The sequence below is a fragment of the Neoarius graeffei genome, chromosome 7 (assembly GCF_027579695.1).
Source record: "Neoarius graeffei isolate fNeoGra1 chromosome 7, fNeoGra1.pri, whole genome shotgun sequence".
NCBI lineage: Eukaryota > Metazoa > Chordata > Actinopteri > Siluriformes > Ariidae > Neoarius > Neoarius graeffei.
In genome coordinates this window covers 82,722,165-82,748,569 of record NC_083575.1, presented here as the reverse complement: position 1 = coordinate 82,748,569, position 26,405 = coordinate 82,722,165, and the positions used below count along the sequence as shown (strand labels likewise).

General features: G+C 44.2%; 1 protein-coding gene across 4 annotated transcripts in view; it reads left to right on the top strand.

Moving 5' to 3' along the window:
• Positions 1-2,852: 2,852 nt before the first annotated feature.
• Positions 2,853-26,405, top strand: part of inpp4b (inositol polyphosphate-4-phosphatase type II B) — a 538,055-nt gene continuing 514,502 nt past the window's right edge. For 3 of the 4 annotated variants that reach the window (XM_060926513.1, XM_060926515.1, XM_060926511.1), the window contains exon 1: positions 2,853-2,934. In XM_060926513.1, the coding sequence (XP_060782496.1) occupies positions 2,896-2,934 (39 nt within the window). In that variant the 5' untranslated portion in view covers positions 2,853-2,895. Of the gene's footprint in view, positions 2,935-22,521; positions 22,674-26,405 lie in introns of those variants that run through there. The other variant, XM_060926512.1, reaches the window with a different exon arrangement.

Sequence of the window (26,405 nt, the reverse complement as noted above, 5' to 3'; positions counted from 1 at the left end):
TTCATTTTTTAGACTGGTTCAAAAGCTCAAAGAAGTTTGAAACTTATAGAACTGAAATGTTCAAGGAAAAATTAAATAAATGTCTAAAGCTATTCTATACCTCGGCATGACAGCACGATGGCACTTTCTACAAAAAAAACCAACAACACTAAAGTCAACTCGTGCAGCCATCGATAGTTTTTTAAGAAGTCCGCCTAAGCGGAAAGGATTTTGTCGGACGTTTTATATAAAGTTTTTATTTATTGAATTTGCAACAAATAAAAATGCTCTGTTTCTCAAAATCCAGTGAATATGGATAGAATAAAGAAGAAGAAACCTTTATTTGTCACATGCACACTTCAAGCGCAGTGAAATTCATCCTCTGCATTTAACCCATCTGAAGCAGTGAACACACACCATACCAGAGCACCAGTCAGTCAAGGGTTCGGTACCTTGCTCAAGGACACCTCAGCCCAAGGCCGCCTCACGTCAACCTAACTGCATGTCTTTGGACTGTGGGGGAAACCGGAACACTCGGAAGAAACCCGAGCAGACACGGGGAGAACATGCAAACTCCACACTGAAAAACCCTCGTCAGCCACTGGGTTCGAACCCGGAACCTTCTTGCTGTGAGGCGACCATGCTAACCACTACACCAACAGTTATTCCATTCAGTCTCATCGTACATGGCTTATAGACAACTCGGCGCTACGTGATTCATCGGCTATCAGCTCATGTACGACTTGATTTCGTGAAATAATTGATTTATATACACACTGTACTGTGCAAAAGTCTTTGGCAACCTATTTTTTTCATATAAACTTTGCTATCAATTTCTATTTTCTGACGTCTACATTATCAAGTCAGTACAAAAACATTTTAGAGTTCCAAACATTCAGGGGGTTTTTTTCCAGCAAAAAATTAAATGTTACAGGGGAAAAAAAAAAAGTTTGTATCTGAGCAGCATATTCTATAAGAGAGTTCAGATTAAACAAGAAAACATAATGAAGGCTGCTGGGTTTTGGTGCAAAATAAAGAAGCAAGTATGAGAGCCAAAGTGTCCAGAAGAACTGTGTCTGGTTCTGTAAGATGCTCAGTAAAATCTGCAGCACATTTTCCTTATCTAACTGCACTCATTGTACCTCAGACTACTATTTTTTTTTTTCAGCAAAGGGTCGTCTCACACTAAATATTGACTTTTTCATTTATTATGGATTACTGTGGGCAGCACGGTGGTGTAGTGGTTAGCGCTGTCGCCTCACAGCAAGAAGGTCCGGGTTCGAGCCCCGTGGCCGGCGAGGGCCTTCCTGTGTGGAGTTTGCATGTTCTCCCCGTGTCCGCATGGGTTTCCTCCAGGTGTTCCGGTTTCCCCCACAGTCCAAAGACATGCAGGTTAGGTTAACTGGTGACTCTAAATTGACCGTAGGTGTGAATGGTTGTCTATGTGTCAGCCCTGTGATGACCTGGCGACTTGTCCAGGGTGTACCCCGCCTTTCGCCCGTAGTCAGCTGGGATAGGCTCCAGTTTGCCTGCAACCCTGTAGAACAGGATAAAGCGGCTAGAGATAATGAGATGAGATGGCTTACTGTTTTATAGTGTGTTTTTAAATGTTGAACTGTACCGTACTGTATTTATACTTCTTACAACCGAAGAATGTGATAACTTCCCTTTATTTATTATCCATTTCGAGTTGCATTTAGGACGGCACGGTGGTGTAGTGGTTAGCACTGTCGCCTCACAGCAAGAAGGTCCGGGTTCGAGCCCCGTGGCCGGCGAGGGCCTTTCTGTGCGGAGTTTGCATGTTCTCCCCGTGTCTCCCCCACAGTCCAAAGACATGCAGGTTAGGTTAACTGGTGACTCTAAATTGACCGTAGGTGTGAATGTGAGTGCGAATGGTTGTCTGTGTCTATGTGTCAGCCCTGTGATGACCTGGCGACTTGTCCAGGTTGTACCCCGCCTTTCGCCCGTAGTCAGCTGGGATAGGCTCCAGCTTACCTGCGACCCTGTAGAACAGGATAAAGCGGCTAGAGATAATGAGATGAGATGAGATGAGATGAGATCTGAGAAGGGAATTAGTTCCTCCTGGCAGTTATGTTAAAACAGCTAGAAACGCTCATTCCCTCACCAGCCTGTCATGTTTTTTTCCTTTGAGTTAATCAGACAGGAAAAAAAAATGCTGCTCGTCACAAAGAAACCACAAACTCCTCTCTCCTGAAGACTTTCCCATGGTCACAGTAGAACATGGTAGAACGAATGCTTTCGTTATATATCAATAAATATAAATGCGTGATGTGCCTTCTAGGAAATGAATCCATGAGTCAGAATTGATGAATTCAGCAGGACTGTGGTGTAAAGACAAACACAACACCTTAGTTCAGCTGGAGTGGTGAGTCTGTCCTTCGTCATATTTCTTGGTAACAGCTGGTCGTGCCCTTTGCCCTGTTAGGAAACACCAGTACACATGCACACATACACACACACATGGTTTCGTAGAATTATCCCACACCCCCATCCGTCCTCACTCTGATTTTCTCCCTCCCTTCGTCCCTCCTTTCTCTTTCCTCCCTCTTCCACCACATGGGCTGTCTGTCCCTCATGAGTGCACAAAGAAAACTCTATTCCCCTCTAAATGAGATTTGCCAGAGGAAAGAGCGGGACAGAGAGAGTAAGAGTGAGAGAGAGAGAGCGAGAGAGAGCTCCTCTTAGGTCTACTCAGACTGCAGCTAAGCTCTGCGTGTGTGTGTGTGCCTTCAGTGGGAACTCATGATAAACGCTAATGCTAAATTGGGCATCCACTAAGCATACTGCAGCTATAAAGCATTGATTGGCTCTGTTATCCTTGCACAGCATGTTAGCATTTTAGTGCACCATATGGAGAGAGTTTAAGGGCACGCTGGACTGTGGACTGAGTAGCCAATGGACATGGGCTTATGTTTTGGGAGGCCTAAAACCAGGGTAGGTGAACTTAACATCCTTGAATTGATCTATTTGCTCATTGAAAGTTAATCTGCGCAAATTGTTATCTTCTAAAACAGCTTGATTTGCAAATGACCCGTTTTCCATTCAATACCCTGCCCTGTGATGGGCTTTCTTGTAGTTCTGATGAACTTTTTCATCCTTCAATGCATGTCTAAGTCACGACTTGTGCTTTACAGTCCTCAAAAACTCTCCTCATGTTAGAAGGTGCATACAAATAAACCAGGGTCTAAGAATAGTACTAATTAAGCTTAGAAGTTTTGGCTCAGAATCACTCAAACATCTCATCGCTTCTTTGATCCAGCAAAAAGGATCAATCTATCGTTCTTTCATGTTGTTTCATTTCCTTGATGGAAAAAAAAAACCTTGACAAGCCTTTCCATCTCCGATACAAAATTATATCTTATAATTCAACACTACGTATATTAAAAGACTTCTTCATTACAGAATCAACCAAGACACCTTAAGAGATGAAACACAAGGAAACAGTGTGTTATGTGTTATCGGAGGCTATTTTTTTCCTCTGCTTGGTCTTTAATAGCTCTATGAGCTCTATAATCCATTCAAGGAGGATGAGTGGGTTACTTGTGTTTTCTTTTTAGTTCTACTCAAAGAGACATAAGCCTCGGAACGTGCAATTTTCTACATTCACCAGCGGCTGTCAGTGGACAGGCAGAGCTTTCCCTTGCATTATCGTTCACTGTGGAATGTTACTGCAGCTGCTGCCTAACTTATAGGCTTAAAGCAGTGCGTTATTGTGTGTGAGAGATGATTACCATTTGTTGGGTTTCCCAACAGGGCTCTGATCCTAGCAGCTGGGTCTTGTTTCTGAACCTTTGCTACTCTGATACCCCTGTTCGACCAACATGGGATGGGTTCTTGAACCGGTTCCATTCAGGATTCTTTGAACCTTGGTACAAAGCGAACCAGCCCATGTTTTACCAGTTTTGAATGGAACTGTTGTAATCAAAGACGCATCATGAATGAAGGACATCACATCAGACATTAAGACATTACAGGCATTTAGCAGACGCTCTTATCCAGCACAATGTACAACACACCCAGAGCAGCCTGGGAAGCAGTGGGGGGTTAGATGCCTTGCTCAAGGGCACTTCAACTGTTCCTGCTGGTCCTGGGAGTCAAACCGGTGACCACCTTGGTCCCAAAGCTGCTTCTCTAACCACTAGGCTATGGCTTGCCTATTTAGGCCTTTGGTTGGACAATTCACAATGAGAGTAAACAATAGTCGCAAGATTGTGGTGCACATTGATTACCTGTGAGCTTTTGTTCTGTTATTGCAGATAATTGTTTTTGGTCCATTTTTTTTTCTGGAGACGTCTCCTTTTCCAAGAGCGGCATGTTGGTATAGTGGTTAGCATTGTCACCTTAAAGCAAGAAGGTCCTGGGTTCGAGTCCAGTGGCCAATGAAGGCCTTTCTGTGTGGAGTTTGCATGTTCTCCCCGTGTCTGTGAGAGTTTCCTCTGGGTGCTCCGGTTTCCCCCACAGTCCAAAGACATGCAGGTTAGATTAATTGGTGACTCTAAATTGGCTGTAGGTGTGAATGGTTGTTTGTCTCTGTGTGTCAGCCCTGCGATGATCTGGCGACTTGTCCAGGGTGTACCCCGCCTCTCACCCATACTCAGCTGGGATAGGCTCCAGCTTGCCTGCGACCCTGTACAGGATAAGCGGCTACAGCTAATGGATGGATGTCTCCTTTTCCGTTGCGTTCTCCATTGCTGTGCTTTGCTTCCTCTCCAAACTAATGACACACCCACTGATGTCATCATGGTTTGCATTGGAAAAACCAGCTATATTTCAGTTCTCACTGGGAACCAACTTTTCAGTTTCTGAACTAATTTATTTTTGGTCGAAATGCTCTTGGGTGGGTTTCCCAAAAGCTTCTTAACACTAAGAGCATCTTAACTAAGAGAGAGTGTTCATTGTGATGCTCGCTCTACCATTTAATGATGATCTTTGTGGTACAATGCTTTTGGGAAACCCACCCCTGAATGGTTCAAAACTTGATGCGCAAACCAAAATGGAACCTGTTCCCTCTTGGTCAAAAAGGAATATATGTGGCTGATGACAATCTCATGTTCCATGTTGCACTTTCTTTAGCTTCCAAGTATCATTCATGCTTTATCACAAATTCCTCCAAGAAACAAGTGTGTAGAACTTCTGAAAGGGGAAGGGGGGAAGCCATGGCCTAAAGGTTACAAAAGCAACTTTGGGACCAAAAGGTTGCCGGTTTGATTCCCTGGACCAGCAGGAATGGCTGAAGTGCCCTTGACCAAGGCACCTAACTCCCAGGCTGCTCTGGGTATGTTGTACATTGCTAAATGCCTTAAATATAATATAATGTAATGAAAGCCTGAAACATTCAGGATTGTCAGAACAATCAGAGGTTCTTGGATATTTATGATATGTCTTATCAAGCTGGTGGAGTAGTTAATGAAGAGGTGATAATGCTCATTTTGTTGAGGTGTCGTCAAATAAAATGGTGGCAAACTTCAAGTGAGACAAAGATGTTGGTTTCAGTGTCTTCTCATGTGAGGAAGCTGATGAAGAAGCTGTTATAACTTGGCTATGAATCTCTCATTATGGAGCACTTGTCATGATGTTGTTACCCAACACTACGTCTCAATAACAGTATCTCAAACATCTCATTGGATAAACAAAGGTTTTTATCCAACTGAATGATGTTCTTTATAAATAAATCTTTACTTTGTTATCCTTTCTGCATACATCTTGAGTCTTGAAGTTCATATCGGTACACTCTGGAAATACTTTTACTGCTACTATTCACCAGTTGCTCTAAAGGCTTGTGGTATGTTTGGACATTTGTGCTGTGAAGAGGGTTTTTTCCGAACTGCCTTGTCACTGCCCATCCATCCTCACTCACCCTGTACCAATGACTGTAAAAAAAAATGGACAGTGTGGCTCTGTTCCCATCTGTTTGATAGAAACGAAGCCAAAATTCCTCCACCCTGTTGTCAAATTTTGAGCCAGAGTCTCTGCAGTAGAGACAAGAGTCAAAGTCAGGTACCGGTACATCTATTTAATTGGTAGGCCTGTCCCTTTCTCCAAATACCATTGTCCAGTGCATCACCAACTGTCCAGTGTCAATCACTTCATTCCCAATTGTATCCATGCCTTCTTACAATATTGTAGAATAACATTTTAAAAACAAATTTCTGGGGGAAAATAACAATATACAGATCAGTGTTGTAGTCAAGTCACTCAACCTCAAGTCCGGGTCCAGTCTTGAGTCCCCAGTGTTCAAGTCCCAGTCAAGTCCATGTCATTTAAAAAAAAAAAATCGCTCACCAGCCATTTTAATCGGAATGCATGTACTGTATGCGTATGCGCAGCGCACAGCTGTTACACTCATACATTCTTACAGCATAATAACATAGTGGCTAGTGCCTCTATATTGCCCCTTTTCCACCAAAGCAGTTCCAGGGCTGGTTCGGGGCCAGTGCTTAGTTTGGAACCGGGTTTTCTGTTTCCAGTGACAAAGAACTGGCTCTGGGGCCAGAAAAACCGGTTCCAGGCTAGCACCAACTCTCTGTTGGGCCAGAGGAAAGAACCGCTTACGTCAGCGGGGGGGCGGAGTTGTTAAGACCGACAACAATAACAAGACTGCGAAGGATCGCCATTTTTAAGCGACGAGAAGCCGCAGCTGTACAAACGCGAAGTAATTTATTATTGTTGTTGTTGCCACTGCTGCTTCTTCCGTGTTGTTTTTGCTTTGATATTCGCGCCAAGGTTTATGCAAATGTAGCACCGTAACTTCCGTATACAGCGACATAACTGACGTATACAGCGACGTAATGACGTATGCAGCGACGTAATGACGTGGCTCCGCTTAGCCCCGTGAGCTATGGAAAAGCAAACTGGTTCTCAGCTGGCTTGCAAGTTGAACGAGTTGTGAACCAGCACCAGCACTGGCCCCGAACCAGCCCTGGAACTGATTTGGTGGAAAAGGGGTATATGAGGCAGTAGCCACAACAAAAACGAATTTGACCTTTTTGTTGACCTTGACTGGATGACCCTCAAAATATTGGAGGTTCTATTTGAGACCAATGCCCATCTATCCTGAAAGTTTCATGAAGATTGATCCAGCCGTTTTCCCGTAATATTGTTAACAAAAAAACAAAGAAACTCAACCAAAAATAATACCTTGCCCCCGGTGGACTCCGTCCCGGATGAGGTAATTACACACTGTAAATGGAAAGACACCATGAGATGAGAAAAGTGACATGGAAAACAGGCCATACGGTCACTGAAACATACGAGATGGGCGGAGATACACATTATACTGCAGCCAGCCAGTAGGGGTGCTAGACCTGTGGTTGCTTCACTTTTTAGAGACATTACACCATCCATGTTTTGCCCCAGACACAGAGTACAAGTGGCTATACACTTATAAAGTGCAACACATCCAGTTCAATAGTAATTAATAAATTAAACAGATGAATGGCTGGATGGATCTACTTAATAAACAAGTTAAATAATTAAAGGAACTGACTGCAAACTCGGGCGGCACGGTGGTGTAGTGGTTAGCGCTGTCGCCTCACAGCAAGAAGGTCCGGGTTCGAGCCCAGTGGCCGGCGAGGGCCTTTCTGTGCGGAGTTTGCATGTTCTCCCCGTGTCCGCGTGGGTTTCCTCTGGGTGCTCCGGTTTCCCCCACAGTCCAAAAACATGCAGGTTAGGTTAACTGGTGGCTCTAAATTGACCGTAGGTGTGAATGTGAGTGTGAATGGTTGTCTGTGTCTATGTGTCAGCCCTGTGATGACCTGGTGACTTGTCCAGGGTGTACCCCGCCTTTCGCCCGTAGTCAGCTGGGATAGGCTCCAGCTTGCCTGCGACCCTGTAGAACAGGATAAAGCGGCTACAGATAATGAGATGAGATGAGACTGCAAACTCATCTGAAATTTTCTTTTTTTTATCCAATTGTGCATGGCATTTTCCTATGTCTTGCAAGAACAATATAATGCAGACCAGATGTGATCATTTTGATATCCTGAGGGTCGCTTTTCTCCATTTTGGAACCGAATATCTTCCCTCTTGAGGTAAACACTACAGTTCTACGGAAACAGGAAACAGCTGAACACGAGGAGCTTTAACTAATTACCACAACTACGGAACTGCGTCACACCAAGATGGCGACGTGCGGAAAACATTGTGTGACTGCGTCGACCTTTGAGAGTTTTGAGTCGCAGGGATGTGATTTGTGGTTGACATTCGTAAATAGATCTGTGAAACAAAAGACGAATAGATATTTTCTCTGTTACTGCTTTTGTGTTCTCATTTCTTTCTCTGTAAGATCAAAACATTCGGTGTGTAACTCCATACTTGCTACCAGGCCCGCCGACAGGGGGGACAAACGGGTATGTTGTCCCGGGCCCAGGAATGGGGAGGGCCCAGAACTGGGCTCTCATGAAGTTGCGATTAAATTATTTTATTTCATTTCAAAATGTGTTGATTTGGGGGAGAAATGTGCTATATTTGCATTCAATAAATGATTTCTAGATCTTTTGCCTTTATTGTCTTTGAAAAAGGCGTCAAGAACCCCCTACCACCCCTAATGCAAAAATGGTTTGGTCTGACTCTTTGATTAAGGGGAAAAAAACCGACATCGTTCGATCATAGCACTTCGACAATCAGCGTGCGTGCCATTTGCCAACATGCACAAGTCAGGAGCACAGAAAAGAAAAGAGAAAAAGAGAGGAAGAAACCAAGAGACTCAGGGGCTCACTGCATAAATATTTTAAAAAAGATTCAGATGATGCAGCAGGTACTAGCAAAGGCAGTGGGGCAGCTGAGCCAGGTAAGACACAGCCAACTTTTTCCAGCCCCGTAAAGTAACCCCAACCAAGGCACGCGCGGCATGCAATTCATGTTACAAACGAGGAGAGAGCAAGTCACACTGAACACCATATCAAACACACAGGGCATTGAATCATTTCATAACCACAACGGCTTAATAACATTGTGTTTCATACCGTATATCTGATTGAAGCTAAGAATATTCACATTAGCCCGCAATCATATCCCGCCGTTTCTCGAGCGGTGTGTTCTTCTCTGCTTTTCACACTGGACAGTACGCACGCACAGTATACTATGTTGACCCCCAGCCCTGCCCAAAATCCCCCATCCATCGCTGCTCCTTCAAGAGCACCCCAATCGCGTGATTATAGTAGACTATCCACGAGTTTAGGAAGGCATTGCGGGGGCTGTCGCATGCAGGCTTGGGGCGTAACGGAATACATTTAATGGCGTTCGGTTAAAGGATACAAAATAACAGTAACCGCTTATTCCATTACAGTACAGGGGGGAAAGATTCAGTGAAATTGGGGATTACTTCACAGGATCACAATGTGTGTGAGGTTGCTGGTTTTGGGCTTTTTTTTGTTAAAATGTTAAAACTGTAAAAATGTTGAAATGCTAAAATGAAATGGTTGTTGACCGGTTGAATGGTTTTTGAATACCTGTCATTTAAGGGTTGAAGTGAGTAGAGACTGGGATAAGAGAGGTGGGTGTGTGTGTGGGTTGGCCCGGGGGGGGCCCATTCAGAGCATTTTGTCCCGGGCCCAGCCAAAGCTGTCAGCGGCCCTGCTTGCTACTGTGGAGTCGAGTCCATGCATTCTAAGGCTAAGATAGCTAAGCGCTAGCTACAATGATCTAGTTATCTGTCCAGAAAAATGACATGCCATCTAACCTTGCTCTCTCTTGCAGTTGCACTCACTAGGCAGGCTTTCCTTTTTTTTTTTTTTTGCTGGTGGGAGAGCCGAGTCCACCATGTTTGCCCACGCCGACTTGTTTTGGTTAAAAGTAGGTCAAAAACGCCCCACAGTGGTCACGTGATATTGTTGCTCACTTGCTTCTGCAATTTCCGGAATCATAAAATGCGGGACACTTTTTATCTCGGCAAAACATTTACACACAGGATACACGGTGTGCAGCAGCGAAACATCTCGAAACTCTAACAGCAGCAGAAATAGAACATTTTACCCAGAATTCAACTTTGCAGTCAGAACCTTTAAGTAAATACATTAATAACTACATTAAGTTAATAAATATATTCATTAGTAATTAAGTAGTTAGTAAGTTGGTTAATAAAAAAATGAAGGCATGAAATACATATACAGTATAAAGAAGCAATTTAGTTTGTTACTCAGGAAGCTTTGTTCATTATTAAATGTGAAAGGAAGGAAGAATAAGGAAGAGCGGAAGGAAATAAAAAGTACATAAGCAATTGAGTTATTTAATAAATCATCAAGGAAGGAAAAATGAAAAATAAGGAAGGAATGAAGGATATAAATCAGGAAGTAATGAAGTGAATAAGCAAATATAAATTAGTAAGAAAGGAAGGAATTAAATAAGAAAGTAAATAAGGAAGGAAGGGAATAAAGAAAGAAGGAAGAGAATATATAACCAAAGAAGCCATCCAGCAATTAAGTCCGTTAGGAGGGAGGGGGGGTAGAGGGAAGGAAGGAAGGAAGCAGGGAGGGAGGGAAGAAATGGAAGGGAGGAAGGGCAGAAGGAACGGAAGGGAGGGTGAGAGGAAAGGAACGAAGGAAGGGAGGGATGAAGGAAGGAAGGAGGGAGAGATGGAAGGAAGGAACAGAGGGGAGGGAGGAAGGAGGGAGAGAGGGAAGGAAGGAGCAAAGGAAGGAAGCAGGGAGGGAGGGAAGAGGGAAGGAACAGAAGGGAGGGAGGGATGAAGGAAGGAAGGAGGGAGGGGAGGGAGGAAGGAGGGAGAGAGGGGAGGAAGGAAAAATGAAAAATAAGGAAGGAATGAAGGATATAAATCAGGAAGTAATGAAGTGAATAAGCAAATATAAATTAGCAAGAAAGGAAGGAATTAAATAAGAAAGTAAATAAGGAAGGAAGGGAATAAAGAAAGAAGGAAGAGAATATATAACCAAAGAAGCCATCCAGCAATTAAGTCAGTTAGGAGGGAGGGGGGGTAGAGGGAAGGAAGGAAGCAGGGAGGGAGGGAGGGAGGGAGGGAAGAAATGGAAGGGAGGAAGGATGGAAGGAAGGGAGGGTGAGAGGAAAGGAACGAAGGAAGGGAGGGATGAAGGAAGGAAGGAGGGAGAGATGGAAGGAAGGAACAGAGGGGAGGGAGGAAGGAGGGAGAGAGGGAAGGAAGGAGCAAAGGAAGGAAGCAGGGAGGGAGGGAAGAAACGGAAGGAGGGAGGGAACAGAAGGGAGGGAGGGATGAAGGAAGGAAGGAGGGAGGGGAGGGAGGAAGGAGGGAGAGAGGGGAGGAAGGAAGGAAGGAACAAAGGGAGGGAGGGAGAGAGGGAAAGAGGGAGAAAGGGAAGGTAAGAATGGGGAGGGAGGGAAGGAAGGAATGGAGGAGTGAAGGAAGGAACAAAGGGAGGGAGGGAACAGAGGGAAGGAAGGAATGGAGGGAGAAAGGGAAGGAAGGAATGGAGGGAGAAAGGGAAGGAAGGAATGGAGGGAAAGAGGCAGGGAGGGACGGAAGGAAGGGATGGAGGGAGGGAGGGAATAGAGGGAAGGAAGGAATGAAGGGAGGGAGGGGAGGGGAGGGAGAGAGGGAAGAAGGAAGGAAATAAGGAAGGGGAGAGGGAGGGAAGGAATGGAGGGAGGCAAAGAGGGAAAGAAGGAATGAAAGGAGGGAGGGAAGAAGGAAGGAACAAAGGGAGGGAGGGAGAGAGGGAAGGAAGGGAAGGAGGGAGAGAGGGAAGGAAAGAATGGGGAGGGAAGAAGGAAGGAAGGAAGGAGGGAGATAGGGAAGGGAGGAAGGAAGGAATGGAGGGAGAGAGGCAAGGAAGGAGGAAGGAAAGGAAGGAACAAAGGGAGAGAGGGGAGGGAGAGAGGGAAGAAGGAAGGAAATAAGGAAGGGGAGAGGGAGGGAAGGAATGGAGGGAGGCAAAGAGGGAAAGAAGGAATGAAAGGAGGGAGGGAAGAAGGAAGGAACAAAGGGAGGGAGGGAGAGAGGGAAGGAAGGGAAGGAGGGAGAGAGGGAAGGAAAGAATGGGGAGGGAAGAAGGAAGGAAGGAAGGAAGGAAGGAGGGAGATAGGGAAGGGAGGAAGGAAGGAATGGAGGGAGAGAGGCAAGGAAGGAGGAAGGAAAGGAAGGAACAAAGGGAGAGAGGGGAGGGAGAGAGGGAAGAAGGAAGGAAATAAGGAAGGGGAGAGGGAGGGAAGGAATGGAGGGAGGCAAAGAGGGAAAGAAGGAACGAAAGGAGGGAGGGAAGAAGGAAGGAACAAAGGGAGGGAGGGAGAGAGGGAAGGAAGGGAAGGAGGGAGAGAGGGAAGGAAAGAATGGGGAGGGAAGAAGGAAGGAAGGAGGGAGATAGGGAAGGGAGGAAGGAAGGAATGGAGGGAGAGAGGCAAGGAAGGAGGAAGGAAAGGAAGGAACAAAGGGAGAGAGGGAAGGAAGGAACAAAGGGAGGGAGGGAACAGAGGGAAGGAAGGAATGGAGGGAGAAAGGGAAGGAAGGAATGGAGGGAGAAAGGGAAGGAAGGAATGGAGGGAAAGAGGCAGGGAGGGACGGAAGGAAGGGATGGAGGGAGGGAGGGAATAGAGGGAAGGAAGGAATGAAGGGAGGGAGGGGAGGGGAGGGAGAGAGGGAAGAAGGAAGGAAATAAGGAAGGGGAGAGGGAGGGAAGGAATGGAGGGAGGCAAAGAGGGAAAGAAGGAATGAAAGGAGGGAGGGAAGAAGGAAGGAACAAAGGGAGGGAGGGAGAGAGGGAAGGAAGGGAAGGAGGGAGAGAGGGAAGGAAAGAATGGGGAGGGAAGAAGGAAGGAGGGAGATAGGGAAGGAAGGGAAGGAGGGAGAGAGGGAAGGAAAGAATGGGGAGGGAAGAAGGAAGGAAGGAGGGAGATAGGGAAGGGAGGAAGGAAGGAATGGAGGAAGAGAGGCAAGGAAGGAGGAAGGAAAGGAAGGAACAAAGGGAGAGAGGGAAGGAAGGAACAAAGGGAGGGAGGGAGGGAACAGAGGGAAGGAAGGAATGGAGGGAGAAAGGGAAGGAAGAAGGGAGGGAAGGAAGGAAAGAAGGAATGGAGAGAAAGAGGCAAGGAGGGAGGGAAGGAAGGAATAGAGGAGGGAAGAAAGGAACAGAGGGAGGGAGGGGACAGAGGGAAGGAAGGAAGGAGGGAGGGGAGGGAGAGAGGGAAGAAAGAAGGAAATAAGGAAGGAGAGAGGGAAGGAATGAAGGGAGGGAAAGAGGAAAGAAGGAAGGAAATAAGGAAGGAAGGAGAGCGGGAGGGAAGGAATGAAGGGAGGGAAAGAAGGAAGGAAATAAGGAAGGAAGGAGAGCGGGAGGGAAGGAATGAAGGGAGGGAAAGAAGGAAGGAAATAAGGAAGGAAGGAGAGCGGGAGGGAAGGAAGCCGTCAGGTGACAGAACTGAAGTTGTCATACGCTGCATTTACATGCACAGATTATTCCAGTTTTTTTTCCTTGTTCAGAAAAACAGAACATTCTTACGATGCTGTTTATGTGACTAATGATTAATTAATATTCCACTAATATTCCTGTGGCGGCACGGTGGTGTAGTGGTTAGCGCTGTCGCCTCACAGCAAGAAGGTTCTGGGTTCGAGCCCCATGGCCGGCGAGGGCCTTTCTTTGCGGAGTTTGCATGTTCTCCCCGTGTCCGCGTGGGTTTCCTCCGGGTGCTCCGGTTTCCCCCACAGTCCAAAGACATGCAGGTTAGGTTAACTGGTGACTCTAAATTGACCGTAGGTGTGAATGTGAGTGTGAATGGTTGTCTGTGTCTATGTGTCAGCCCTGTGATGACCTGGCGACTTGTCCAGGGTGTACCCCGCCTTTCGCCCGTAGTCAGCTGGGATAGGCTCCAGCTTGCCTGCGACCCTGTAGAACAGGATAAAGCGGCTACAGATTATGAGATGAATGAATGAATGAATGAATGAATGAGATTATATTCCTGTTTACCTGCAGCTGTTTATATACTGACTGTCTAGTTGGTTTGTCCAATGCACAGAGCTGACCTTAAACATGCACACTGCTGTAAAAACCCCAACTGAGACACGCATATTCCAAATGCTCTGTATACATGTCCAAAGAATGCTCCTGAAATCCGGATAATATCGGCATATCCCACATGACTTCGTAGGAAAATGCTAAATTTGGAATAAGGCCAAACTCGGAATACCCATATGGAATATGCTGTTTACATGACCATATCGAATTCGGAATACTGTCATATTCAGAATAATCATGGAATATTAGTGTGCATGTAAACGCACTGATAGACTTCATTTATACACACACACACACACACACACACACACGTCGAGGTTTGTGTTCTTGTTAGTCACTGAGCAAAACAAATTGCCACTTCGTGATTAGCAAACGTTAGCATCAGGCTGTACTAATTGAGCTGTGTGCTCAGGCAGTCAGAACAAACCAAGTGCTCAGTGCTGAGTGTGTTGAGACTCGTGTCAATGCTGCATGGCTGCTTGGCTCATAAAAAACATGACGGCACACTTCACACACATCTGTTCTAGCAGATTGATGGAAGAATTGTAAAGCCCAAGAGAAAGTATAAAATGTTTGGAAGAATAGAAAATTTCCATACTTTATTCATCACATGCACACTTCAAGCACAGTGAAATTCATCCTCTGCATTTAACCCATCTGAAGTAGTGAACACACACTCAGAGCGGTGGGCAGCCACACTATAGTGCCCGGGGAGCAGTCAGGGGTCAGGTACCTTGCTCAAGGGCACCTCAGCCCAAGGCCGCCCCACGTCAACCTAACTGCATGTCTTTGAATTGTGGGGGAAACCCAAGCAGACACGGGGAGAACATGCAAACTCCGCACAGAAAGGCCCTCGCCAGCCACTGGGTTTGAACCCGGAACCTTCTTGCTGTGAGGCAACCTTGCTAACCACTACACCACCATGCCACCCACAGTTTGACCAATTCCCACCCAATATCGAGTTGTCTGAGACACATGAAGCCACTCTCTACATCTTTTCAGATATAACGGAACAGCTGGACACACTTGAAGGGCAGCACAAATTACCACCGAGCTCACAGACACCCACGACTGCGGAGAGAGTAAAACCATCTTTCCCATCCAGAGAGCATGGACAGTTATGTTCTCTTGGACTGCAGTCACATTCGTGAATGCCTTTGGCATCGTTCAAATTTACAACATTAAATTTTAAACATTATGCTACTCAGGAGTCTTGGACAGATCACTTTTAGTGGATCTCTGTCTCCTTTTTTTTCCAGTCTCATTGGTCCAACCTGCAAATTGCCTTTGAAAGGGAAATAAGCGGCAATAATTACACAGAAGATGGGATGAATTCTAAAGCAAAAAGGCAGGATGTTTTTTTTTTTTTTTGCGGGGGGACCCTGTCCCAATCTAATCCCACACATCTGTTCTAATGCTGCAGTGTCAGTGATATAGTAAGCAGGGAGGGATATTCTGGGGAAAAAAGCTCAGAATGTCTCATCTCATCTCATCATCTCTAGCTACTTTATCCTGTTCTACAGGGTCGCAGGCAAGCTGGAGCCTATCCCAGCTGACTACGGGCGAAAGGCGGGGTACACCCTGGACAAGTCGCCAGGTCATCACAGGGCTGACACATAGACACAGACAACCATTCACACTCACATTCACACCTACGGTCAATTTAGAGTCACCAGTTAACCTAACCTGCATGTCTTTGGACTGTGGGGGAAACCGGAGCACCCGGAGGAAACCCACGTGGACACGGGGAGAACATGCAAACTCCGCACAGAAAGGCCCTCGCCGGCCACGGGGCTCGAACCCGGACCGGACCTTCTTGCTGTGAGGCGACAGCGCTAACCACGGTAATATTCCAATGGTTTAAAAAAAATATATATAAATAAGACCCTCAGAATTTCTGAGAATAAAGTCATACATTTACAGGGAGGGAAAAAAAAATAAAAATAAATAAATAAATAAAAAACAAGAAAAAAATGCCTTGGATATTCTCTGAGATTATAAAAAGTGATAAATTCATGAGGGGAAAAAAAAACAAAACCTCAGATTAAAAAGTCAGAAATTTATAAGTAAAATACTCAGAAAATAGTGTCAAGGAACCAGATTGCTTCACTTTGTGATTTTTTAAATGTCAGAATTTCTGTGTTTTTTTTTCTTCCTCCGCTCACAAATTTATTTTATAATCTCAGGGAATATCCAAGTCCCCACTTGTAAATTTGTGACTTTTTAAATCTCAGATTTAATTTCTGAGGTTTATTTATTTATTTATTTTCACCTGAACTAAATTATGACTTCATAATCTCAGGGAAAATCCTTATTTGTTTGTTTGTTTGTTTGTTTGTTTGTTTGTTTGTTTGTTTGTTTGTTTGATTTTTTTAATCTCAATTTCTGAGGGCCCCCCCCCCCCAACTAAATTATGACTTCATTATCTCAGGGAATATCCTTATTTATTTATTTATTTATTTATTTATTGACTTTTTGATCTCATAATATCTGATTTTTTTTCCTCAACTTTTTAACTTTTAAATATATGAATTTCTGAATATTTTTTTCTCACAAATTTATAACTTCATAATCTCAGGGAATATCCAAGTGTTTATTTGTCCCTTCCCCCTTGTAAATTTGTGACTTTTTAATCTCAGAATGTCTGAGGTTTTTTTTTTTCATAAAATTTTAACTTTTACATCTCAGAATGGGCGGCATGGTGGTGTAGTGGTTAACGCTGTCACCTCACAGCAAGAAGGTCTGGGTTCGAGCCCCGTGGCCGGCGAGGGCCTTTCTGTGCGGAGTTTGCATGTTCTCCCCGTGTCCTTGTGGGTTTCCTCCGGGTGCTCCGGTTTCCCCCACAGTCCAAAGACATGCAGGTTAGGTTAACTGGTGACTCTAAATTGACCGTAGGTGTGAATGTGAGTGTGAATGGTTGTCTGTGTCTATGTGCAGCCCTGTGATGACCTGGCGACTTGTCCAGGGTGTACCCCGCCTTTCGCCCGTAGTCAGCTGGGATAGGCTCCAGCTTGCCTGCGACCCTGTAGAACAGGATAAAGCGGCTAGAGATAATGAGATGAGATGAGATGGAATATTACCCACTCCCTCAGCTCAGTTTTTTTCCTTTTTTTTAAACCTACATTGGCCCTAATCAGGGCTTTGAACCAGAATTTTTTTCCTATTGGTTCGTTCCGAACAGAAACAGAATTTTAACGTTTCCGGTTTTGGGTTCCACCATTAAATAGACGTTCCTGAACCGGTTAGAACAAAAAATTTTCGTTCCCAGAATGGTTAATTACGCTCCCTGTCAGCTGTTTAACAAATGGCTATAAAACTATGTCTCTGTCTCATCCAGCTTAAGTCAAATGTAGGCTAATTCTATTACAACCTTCATTAAATAAGACAAGAAATAATTCAAAACAATTATTATTTCGAATGTTGGCGATTTGGATTCTCAGTATGTCTTCCCATCTACACAAACAGAAAAAGTGCCAAAAATGAAAGATAATTCGTTTAGTGTGTTACCAAAGGCTAGTCAGGCCCTATGCACTGATAGGCTAACAGAGGTTAACGTCATTTAATGTTCGCGAGCCTCTCATTAACGTGGACAAATATATTGATATCGTGTTTGAAATTGACGTTTTTGAATAACGATAGACTGCAATATTTACCTCTTATTTAAGATGTGGAGACGTGATAGTAGTCCACCCTCCCGCTCTCTCCATTCAGTCAGCGAACGTCACACAGGAAGTGAACCCAGCGGGTCATAGAAACTTGCGCAGGAGAAGAATGACTTTTTTATTTGTAGGCTACGGAAACTTTGAGGAACGAAATAAAAACCGGTATTAACCGGTTACCATTATTTTTAATAAGCGTTTCTGTTCCGGAACATAAAAAATAATAAAGTTTCTGGTTTCGTTTCTGTTCCATGTGAAATAGAAAAAGTTCCCGGTTTTCGTTTTCGTTCCTTGAACCGGTTCAAAGCCCTGGCCCTAATACACTGTTGTATATGCACTTCTTCATTAAGAAAATGTTTTTTTTTTTTCTGTCTGGTTGTATTGTGTAGTGGGAATGAAATGCTGTCTCTTTGTGTAAGCACAGACTCTGACACACTTAATCAGCCGTTTAGTGTGACACACAAGTTACAGTGCATGCAGGAGCGTAGACAAATCAGTCAGAAGAGATCCTCTCAGTGGTGATGGCTAGAGTAAAGAAGAGAAACGATGTGTACGATGCACGCTTGATAAACTCCAGGATTATGAAAAGAGACAATTTACAACCTTCATCTTCTTCTCCAGAGGTAGCTAACAGGCCTACTTCGGATTTTTAATTTGTAGTCATATTAAAGTTAAAACTATAAACACCAGTTTTAACAAGCTGACATAAAAAAGTGTGAGCTTAAAGGACATTACCTTTGTCTTCGGGCTGTTTCTTCACAAGAGGAAATAGTTATAAAAACCCGTACACTGAATTACCAGTTTATTAAACACACCAATCTAGTACCTAATAAACTGGCAGTTAAGTGTTATACAGCTTTTCCCCTCTTATGCATGGAGTTTAAAGGGAGGAACTTCTACACAGACATCTTTAATAGTTCTCTTAAAGTTCGGATATAAAACACAAGCAGAACCTTTTCTGGAAAGCTCAGGCCCAGGGACGATCCAGTGAGTCCTTCAAGTAGGTTGACTGATTTTTCCCCGCAGTAAGATTATGCAGAATGAAGGTTTTTTTAAATAAAAGTTAGTGTAGAAAACAACTTGCCATCACTGGATTAAAACATTAGCAAATACACTGACTGACGTTTGTCATGTGTGACTTCTGCAGCATCGGGTTTTATCAGATTCTCAAACATTTTTGCATCCAAGGACCCTTTAGAGTGTAAACCAAAAAATAATGATAAAAGATAATAAAAAAACCCACAAGAATATTAGGCAGAGTTTTATTCCTCAACCTTTCACTGACGTCCCAAAACAATTCCATTGTGTTCAAGTGGAAAAGCAGAAAAGCATTTACAGTATCAATGGGAGATCAGGAGGTCAAATCCTGAGAGAGCCAAGGAAGCAAAACGGGCTGTGATTCTGTATGGGAGGGGCATACACACACTCTCTTTCCTCTCTCTCTCTCTGTTTGTCCCTCTCTCTCTCTCTCTGTCTGTCTATCTCTGTCTGACTCTGTCTGCCTCTCTGTCTCTCTCTCTCTCTTTGTTTCTCTCTCTCTGTCCCTCTCTCTTTCTGTCTATCTGTATGTCTGTCTCTCTGCCTCTCTCTCTCTCTCTCTCCCTCTGTCTCTCTATCTGTTTGTCCCTCTCTCTCTGTCTATTTGTCTCTGTGTCTCTGTCTCTCCCTCTGTCTGACTCTGTCTGTCTCTCTCCCTCTGTCTCTTTCTCTCCTCTCTCTCTTTGTCTCTCTCTCTCTGTTTGTCCCTCTCTCTTTCTGTCTATCTGTATGTCTGTGTCTCTGTCTCTCTGCCTTTCTCTGTCTGACTCTTTCTCTCTCTCCCTCTGTCTCTCTATCTGTTTGTCCCTCTCTCTGTCTATTTGTCTGTCTGTGTCTCTGTCTCTCCCTCTGTCTGACTCTCTGTCTGTCTGTCTCTCCCTCTGTCTCTTTCTCTCCTCTCTCTTTTTGTCTCTCGTGCTCTCTCTCTCTGTCTCTCTATCTCTCTGTTTGTCCCTCTCTCTCTCTGTCTATCTGTCTATCTCTGTCTGACTCTGTCTGTCTCTCTGTCTCTTTCTCTCCTCTCTCTCTCTGTCTCTCTCTCTGTCCCTCTCTCTTTCTGTCTATCTGTATGTCTGTGTCTCTGTCTCTCTGCCTCTTTCTGTCTGACTCTCTCTCTCTCCCTCTGTCTCTCTCTCTTTCTGTCTATCTGTATGTCTGTGTCTCTGTCTCTCTGCCTTTCTCTGTCTGACTCTTTCTCTCTCTCCCTCTATCTGTTTGTCCCTCTCTCTCTCTGTCTATTTGTCTGTCTGTGTCTCTGTCTCTCCCTCTGTCTGACTCTCTGTCTGTCTCTCCCTCTGTCTCTTTCTCTCCTCTCTCTTTTTGTCTCTCGTGCTCTCTCTGTCTCTCTATCTCTCTGTTTGTCCCTCTCTCTCTGTCTATCTGTCTGTCTGTCTGTCTGTCTGTCTGTCTGTCTGACTCTGTCTCTCTCTCTCTCTGTCCCTCTCTCTTTCTGTCTATCTGTATATCTGTGTCTCTGTCTCTCTGCCTCTCTCTGTCTGCCTCTCTCTCTCTCTCCCTCTGTCTCTCTATCTGTTTGTCCCTCTCTCTCTGTCTATTTGTCTGTCTGTGTCTCTGTCTCTCTCTCTCCCTCTGTCTGTCTCTCTCCCTCTGTCTCTCCTCTCTCTTTTTGTCTCTCACTCTCTCTCTTTGTCTCTCTCTCTCTGTTTGTCCCTCTCTCTTTCTGTCTATCTGTATGTCTGTGTCTCTGTCTTTCTGCCTCTCTCTGTCTGACTCTCTGTCTATCTCTGTCTGACTCTTTCTCTCTCTCCCTCTGTCTCTCTCTCTGTTTGGCCCTCTCTCTCTCTGTCTATTTGTCTGTCTGTGTCTCTGTCTCTCTCTCTCCCTCTGTCTGACTCTCTGTCTGTCTGTCTGTCTCTCTGTCTGACTCTCTCTCTTTCTGTCTGTGTCTCTCTCTCGTCTTTGAGGTCACTAATTTACCACCACACACCTGTCCAACCTGTAATTCACCCATGTCCTCTTGTCCTTCCAAATTAGCTGAGACTGAATTTTCATTCATTTCTTTTAATTTCTTTTTTTTCTTTTAAGTTTTATGGTTTGCCCATTTTTGCTGACATGCTGTGCTTTACTTTAAACACTGCCAGTAAATACTCTGAAAACAGCACTGCAGGTTCAGTGCAGGGAAAAGTAAGCCAGGCAGAATGCTAACGAGACGGGTGAACTTGCCTAGTGCCAGAGAATTAGAGAAGGAAGGTCACATTAATTTCCACCTTCTAATAAATTCTCAGAAATCATGTGCAGTTGCTGCAAAGTGGAAGGAAGTAGGGAAAAAGTGTTTGTTTAATCACAACCTAGCTTTTATTTATTTATTTATTTGAATCATGGTTCACAAATTTTAGTCAGCAGACCTCCATGGATTCATGAACATCCCTTTAAGATTTAGTCCCACTTTTACTGCTACTGTAAGCCTCCACTCTTCTGGGAAGGCTTTCCACTAGATTTTGGAGTGAGGCTGTGGGGATTTGTGTTCATTCAGCCACAAAAGCATTAATGAGGTCAGGCAGTGATGTTGGTTGAGAAGGTCTGCGTTCCAGTTCATCTCAAAGGGGTTCAGTAGGGTTGAGGCTGAGTTTTTCTCCTCCAAACTTGGCAAAATGTGTCTTAATGGAGCTCGCTTTGTGTATGGGGGCGTTGTCACGCTGGAACAGGTTTGAGACTCTTAAATCCAGTGAAGGGAAATTTGCTACAGCATACAGACATTCGATACAATTGTGGGCATCCAAAATGTTGGTGGGAAGGTCAGGTGTCCAAATATTTTCGGCCATATAGCATATGAGTTCATAAGCACTGATGATTGGCTAGCGTTACTGTGATTGATGAGGGAGACAGAGCGAGTCCGACAGACAGACAGAGAGAGAGAGAGACAGACAGACAGAGCAAGTCAGACAGAGAGAGAGAGAGAGAGGAAGACAGACAGAGAGCGAGTTAGACAGACAGACAGAGAGGGAGCGAGACAGACAGAGAGAGAGGGAGGGAGACAGACAGACAGAGAGAGAGGGAGGGAGACAGACGGGGGGAGGGAGACGGACGGACGGACGGACGGACGGACGGAGGGAGACGGACAGAGAGAGAAAGAGACAGACAGACAGAAAGAGAGAGTGCCAAGCAGTGAGTCAAACAGCTAATATTTGTCTCGCCTCTGAAGAAGTGTGTAAGCACTGTGGTGCGCTGGTGGTGACTGGAGATGAAATGATGTTCTGTGTAGAGACTGAGTTGAAAGGTGTGTGTGTGTGTGTGTGTGTGTGTGTACCGTTACACAGCAGAGAAATTATACAAACCAAGGAGCCTTGTTAAAATTGAAAAAAAAAATTACACAGTGAGTACAGTATGGCGATGACATGAACAGGCATCATGTTTATGGACATTTATGGCAATCTGTGTGTGTGTGTGTGTGTGTGTGTGTGTGTGTGTGTGTGTGTGTGTGTGTGTGTGTGTGTTGAAAGAGAAGTATTTATCCCTCTTAATCTGCTGGACTTTGGGGAAAATCCCATTCTAAAAATGGCTCTGTCTCTCAGAGGAGAAGAGCCATGGGATTTGACATCATACCCTCACCACTGCAAAAAAGCAAAAAAAAAGGGAATTTTGTGAGTGTGTGCATTTATGTGTGTATGTTTTCCTGTTTGTGGATTTTGTGTTGAAAGTTTGAGGGTGTGTGTGTGTGTCTCTGTGTCTGTGTGTGTGTGTGTGTGTGTGTGTTTAGAAAAAGTTGGATGCTTTGGGATATCTCTAAGTTGTTTCTCCACCCCTGTGCTTTCCTACAACACACACACACACACACACACACACTCAGCTCAGCATTTTTTTTAATGTACTCCAGCCATTAGTGGTGAGGAGGCTCCATTAAGCAGACTACAGAGCTGCAGAACAGATTCCCTGCTGCACAGTAAACAGCAGCACAGCAGAAACGAACCCAGCTTCACTGTTCACTTTGATTTTGGACGTTTTAACTGGACTGTCCTCGCATCCATCATCTGGCTGAGGTGCACTGCGTGTCCGCTCTGTGTCTGCTGCAGGCATGCTGGTGAGTGCGGCGTGACATTAGTGTTGGTAGTGGTGATGGCACAGCACTCACAAAGCTATGATGGGCTGTTTAGTGAAAGAGTAAAGAGCTTTAGCCCATTTCTGAGGATTTAGCTCTGTGTGTGTGTGTGTGTGTGAGAGAGAGAGAATTGAATTAAAGAAAAAGTGTCTGTAGTATGATTACAGACCAAATTGAAGTGTTTTGTTTGTTTCCTAGATGTTTACCCTTAACATCTGACAGCCTTTAATGAAACGTTTGTTTGAGTTTAGAGAGGGGATGGACGCTGGAGATATATATATATATATATATATATATATATATATATATATATATATATATATATATATATATATGGGTGATTCCACGCTTATGGGTACTGAAATGGGGACATGAACTTATTTTTAAAAATTCACCTAAAACCATTTCTTTTTTTACCATCAGGTCACAAAACATGTAATCTTTAATGAATGATATGTTAAAAGATAACTTTAATTTTCTGAGATGTAATAAAAACATGTTTATATGCCAAAGTCAAGCCTATGAGTTCCAAAATGATGTCTGTTACATTACTTCTGTTACGATTGTCCATCTCGCGTCTGTTACAAATTAATTACAATCTAGCTATATACCATGTTAATCTTATTGAAAGAATGTGTATGTTTATTCTACTACACATGTTTATTAATTATATTTGCTAAAACATCACCTTCCTATGTTTCAAAAAGTAATTCTACATTGTTAAAATTGAGAATATATATGTCCACAACACTTCTGTTACGTTCTGACTTTGGCATATAAATATGTTTTTATTACATCTCAGAAAATTAAAGTTATCTTTTAACATATCATTCATTAAAGATTACATGTTTTGTGACCTGATGGTAAAAAAAGAAATGGTTTTAGGTGAATTTTTAAAAATAAGTTCATGTTCCCATTTCAGTACCCATAAGCGTGGAATCACTCATATATATATATATATATATATATATATATATATATATATATATATATATATATATATATATATATATCTTAGGCACATGTAAAGAAATGCTGGAGACCAAAAACGGCTTAAAAATAATTAAATGAAATGTTTCAACGTTTAAAAAAAATACTATAAATAGTCATCAGTAAACCATAATAAATGAAAGAAAGTCAATATTTGGTGTGAGACGACCCTTTGCTTTAAAAAAAAAAAAAAGAGTTCAGTTTTATGCGGAAATGAGCTGTAGATTTTACTGAGCATCTTACAGAACCAGCCGCAGTTCTTCTGGACACTTTGACTGTCACACTCGCGTCTTCATTTTGCACCAAAACCCAGCAGCCTTCATTACGTTTTCTTTCTTAATCTGAAAAGTAAGTGGTCTCTTATGTAATATGCTATATGCTGCTTAGATACAAACTTTTTTTTTTCCTGTAACATTTAATTTTGTGCTGGAAAATGAACGTTTGGAACTCTAAAATGTTTTTGCAATGTTTTGACTCTATAATGTAGAAGTCATAAAATGGAAATCTATAACAAAGTTTGTATGAAAGAAAAAAACAGAGGGGGACTAAAACTTTTGCACAGTACTGTATATTAGATTTTTTTTTAAAACCAATTTAAAAAAATCACATTTAAACCTGTAAAACACTACATTATATTATGTTACGTTACGCCTTTGTCATGTATATTATTTAAGATCTAATACTCTATGGAGTGAGCATATATTGTGAATATGAAGGGATTTTTTTAGGGCGATTTTAAATGTAACTTCTGTAAATGGTAAAGAAATATATCAAGATACCAACAACCAGAAAATATTACTCGGAGTAAACGAAATAAAATTGAGAGTTTTTGATAAAATTATCTTGTTTTCTTAAAATATATTTTAAAAAAGTCTGTAATAATCAAAAGCAGAATTCAAATACAGAATTTCAACCTTTATCATCTCATCTCATTATCTGTAGCCGCTTTATCCTGTTCTACAGGGTCGCAGGCAAGCTGGAGCCTATCCCAGCTGACTACGGGCGAGAGGCGGGGTACACCCTGGACAAGTCGCCAGGTCATCACAGGGCTGACACATATTCCGCTTTTCCACTACCAATGCGGCTGAGTTGGGCTGAGTCGAGCTGAGTGGGGCTGTTGGGGTTGCATTTCGACTACAACCGCGCTGAACCGTGCTGGCTGGAAGTGGGTGGACACATTGGGTGGAGTTAAGGCCTCTGCATGCTCTTGCGACAAGGCTTTCGCAGATAGCTTTTCGCAGACAGTTGTAATTTATCGTTGAGCGGGGAGTTTAGGCGTGCGCGATGTTATTCACCGGCACAACGCAAGGGGGCGCGAAGTCGCTAGGAGTAGTTGGTGGGTGTGGTTAGTGGAGTGTTTATCCTCCGGTTACTTATAATGACTAGAACTGGAGTCGTATAGATGTACGTACTTCCTCACTTCCTCAATCAACCGCTCTTCGTGCTGCTCCATCTTCGCTCGTGTTTTTAAAAATGCCGGTCGTGAAAACAAAACAAACCGGGAAAGTAGGGAAGCGGAAGTGCGTGTACAGCGGATGTAGAGTGGACCAATCAGAGCCCTCTTGTCTGCGACGCTGTCTGCGAGGCTTCTGCAGTGGTCACAATTTTTGGGAGGTGCGCGCAGAGCGTCTGTGAAGGTGGGGGGGGCTTTGCAGACGCTATCTGCGACACCGTCTGCGAGGACTGGGTTGTCAGCATAAATTGGCCTTTAGCGAAAGTGGGTGGACGTCACGTGATGTCGTTAGGCGGCGCAAACAGTGACATCAGTGACCTTTTAAGCGGTAGTCTCACGACCCCGATAGTAAACAATAAACATGGAGGACATGGAGTCGTTAGTGTTGCTGGTCTTGGTGCTGTGGCTTGTTGTCACCGACAACGCCAACAGATACTGGCAAGAGCGTATAGATGAGGCGAGGCGCATAAGGCTTCAGAAATTCTCGTAATTCGTAATTATTATTCTTCCGGGTTTACGGTGTTTACAGATCCCAGCGTGCTCACGGGGCGTGTGTGGGCGTGTGAGGACACTCCTCCTCAGCAATCAGTGCACAGGGGAGTGTCTCCTCACGCCCCTAGCCCCACTCGGCTCGGTTTGGCTCGCTTCAGCCCCACTCCAAAACCGTGCGAGTTTTGGGTGCTGAGTAGGGCTGAAGCGAGCTGAGTCGTGCTGTTCTGAGGTAGTCGAAACGCGAGCCGTGTCGGGCTGAAGCGAGCTGAAAAAGGGTAGTGGAAAAGGGCCAATAGACACAGACAACCATTCACACTCACGGTCAATTTAGAGTCACCAGTTAACCTAACCTGCATGTCTTTGGACTGTGGGGGAAACCGGAGCACCCAGAGGAAACCCACGCGGACACGGGGAGAACATGCAAACTCCACACAGAAAGGCCCTCGCTGGCCACGGGGCTCAAACCCGGACCTTCTTGCTGTGAGGCGACAGCGCTAACCACTACACCACCGTGCCGCCCCTAATCTTTATCATCTCATCTCATCTCATCTCATTATCTGTAGCCGCTTTATCCTGTTCTACAGGGTCGCAGCCAGGCAAGCTGGAGCCTATCCCAGCTGACTACGGGCGAAAGGCGGGGTACACCCTGGACAAGTCGCCAGGTCATCACAGGGCTGACACATAGACACAGACAACCATTCACACTCACGGTCAATTTAGAGTCACCAGTTAACCTAACCTGCATGTCTTTGGACTGTGGGGGAAACCGGAGCACCTGG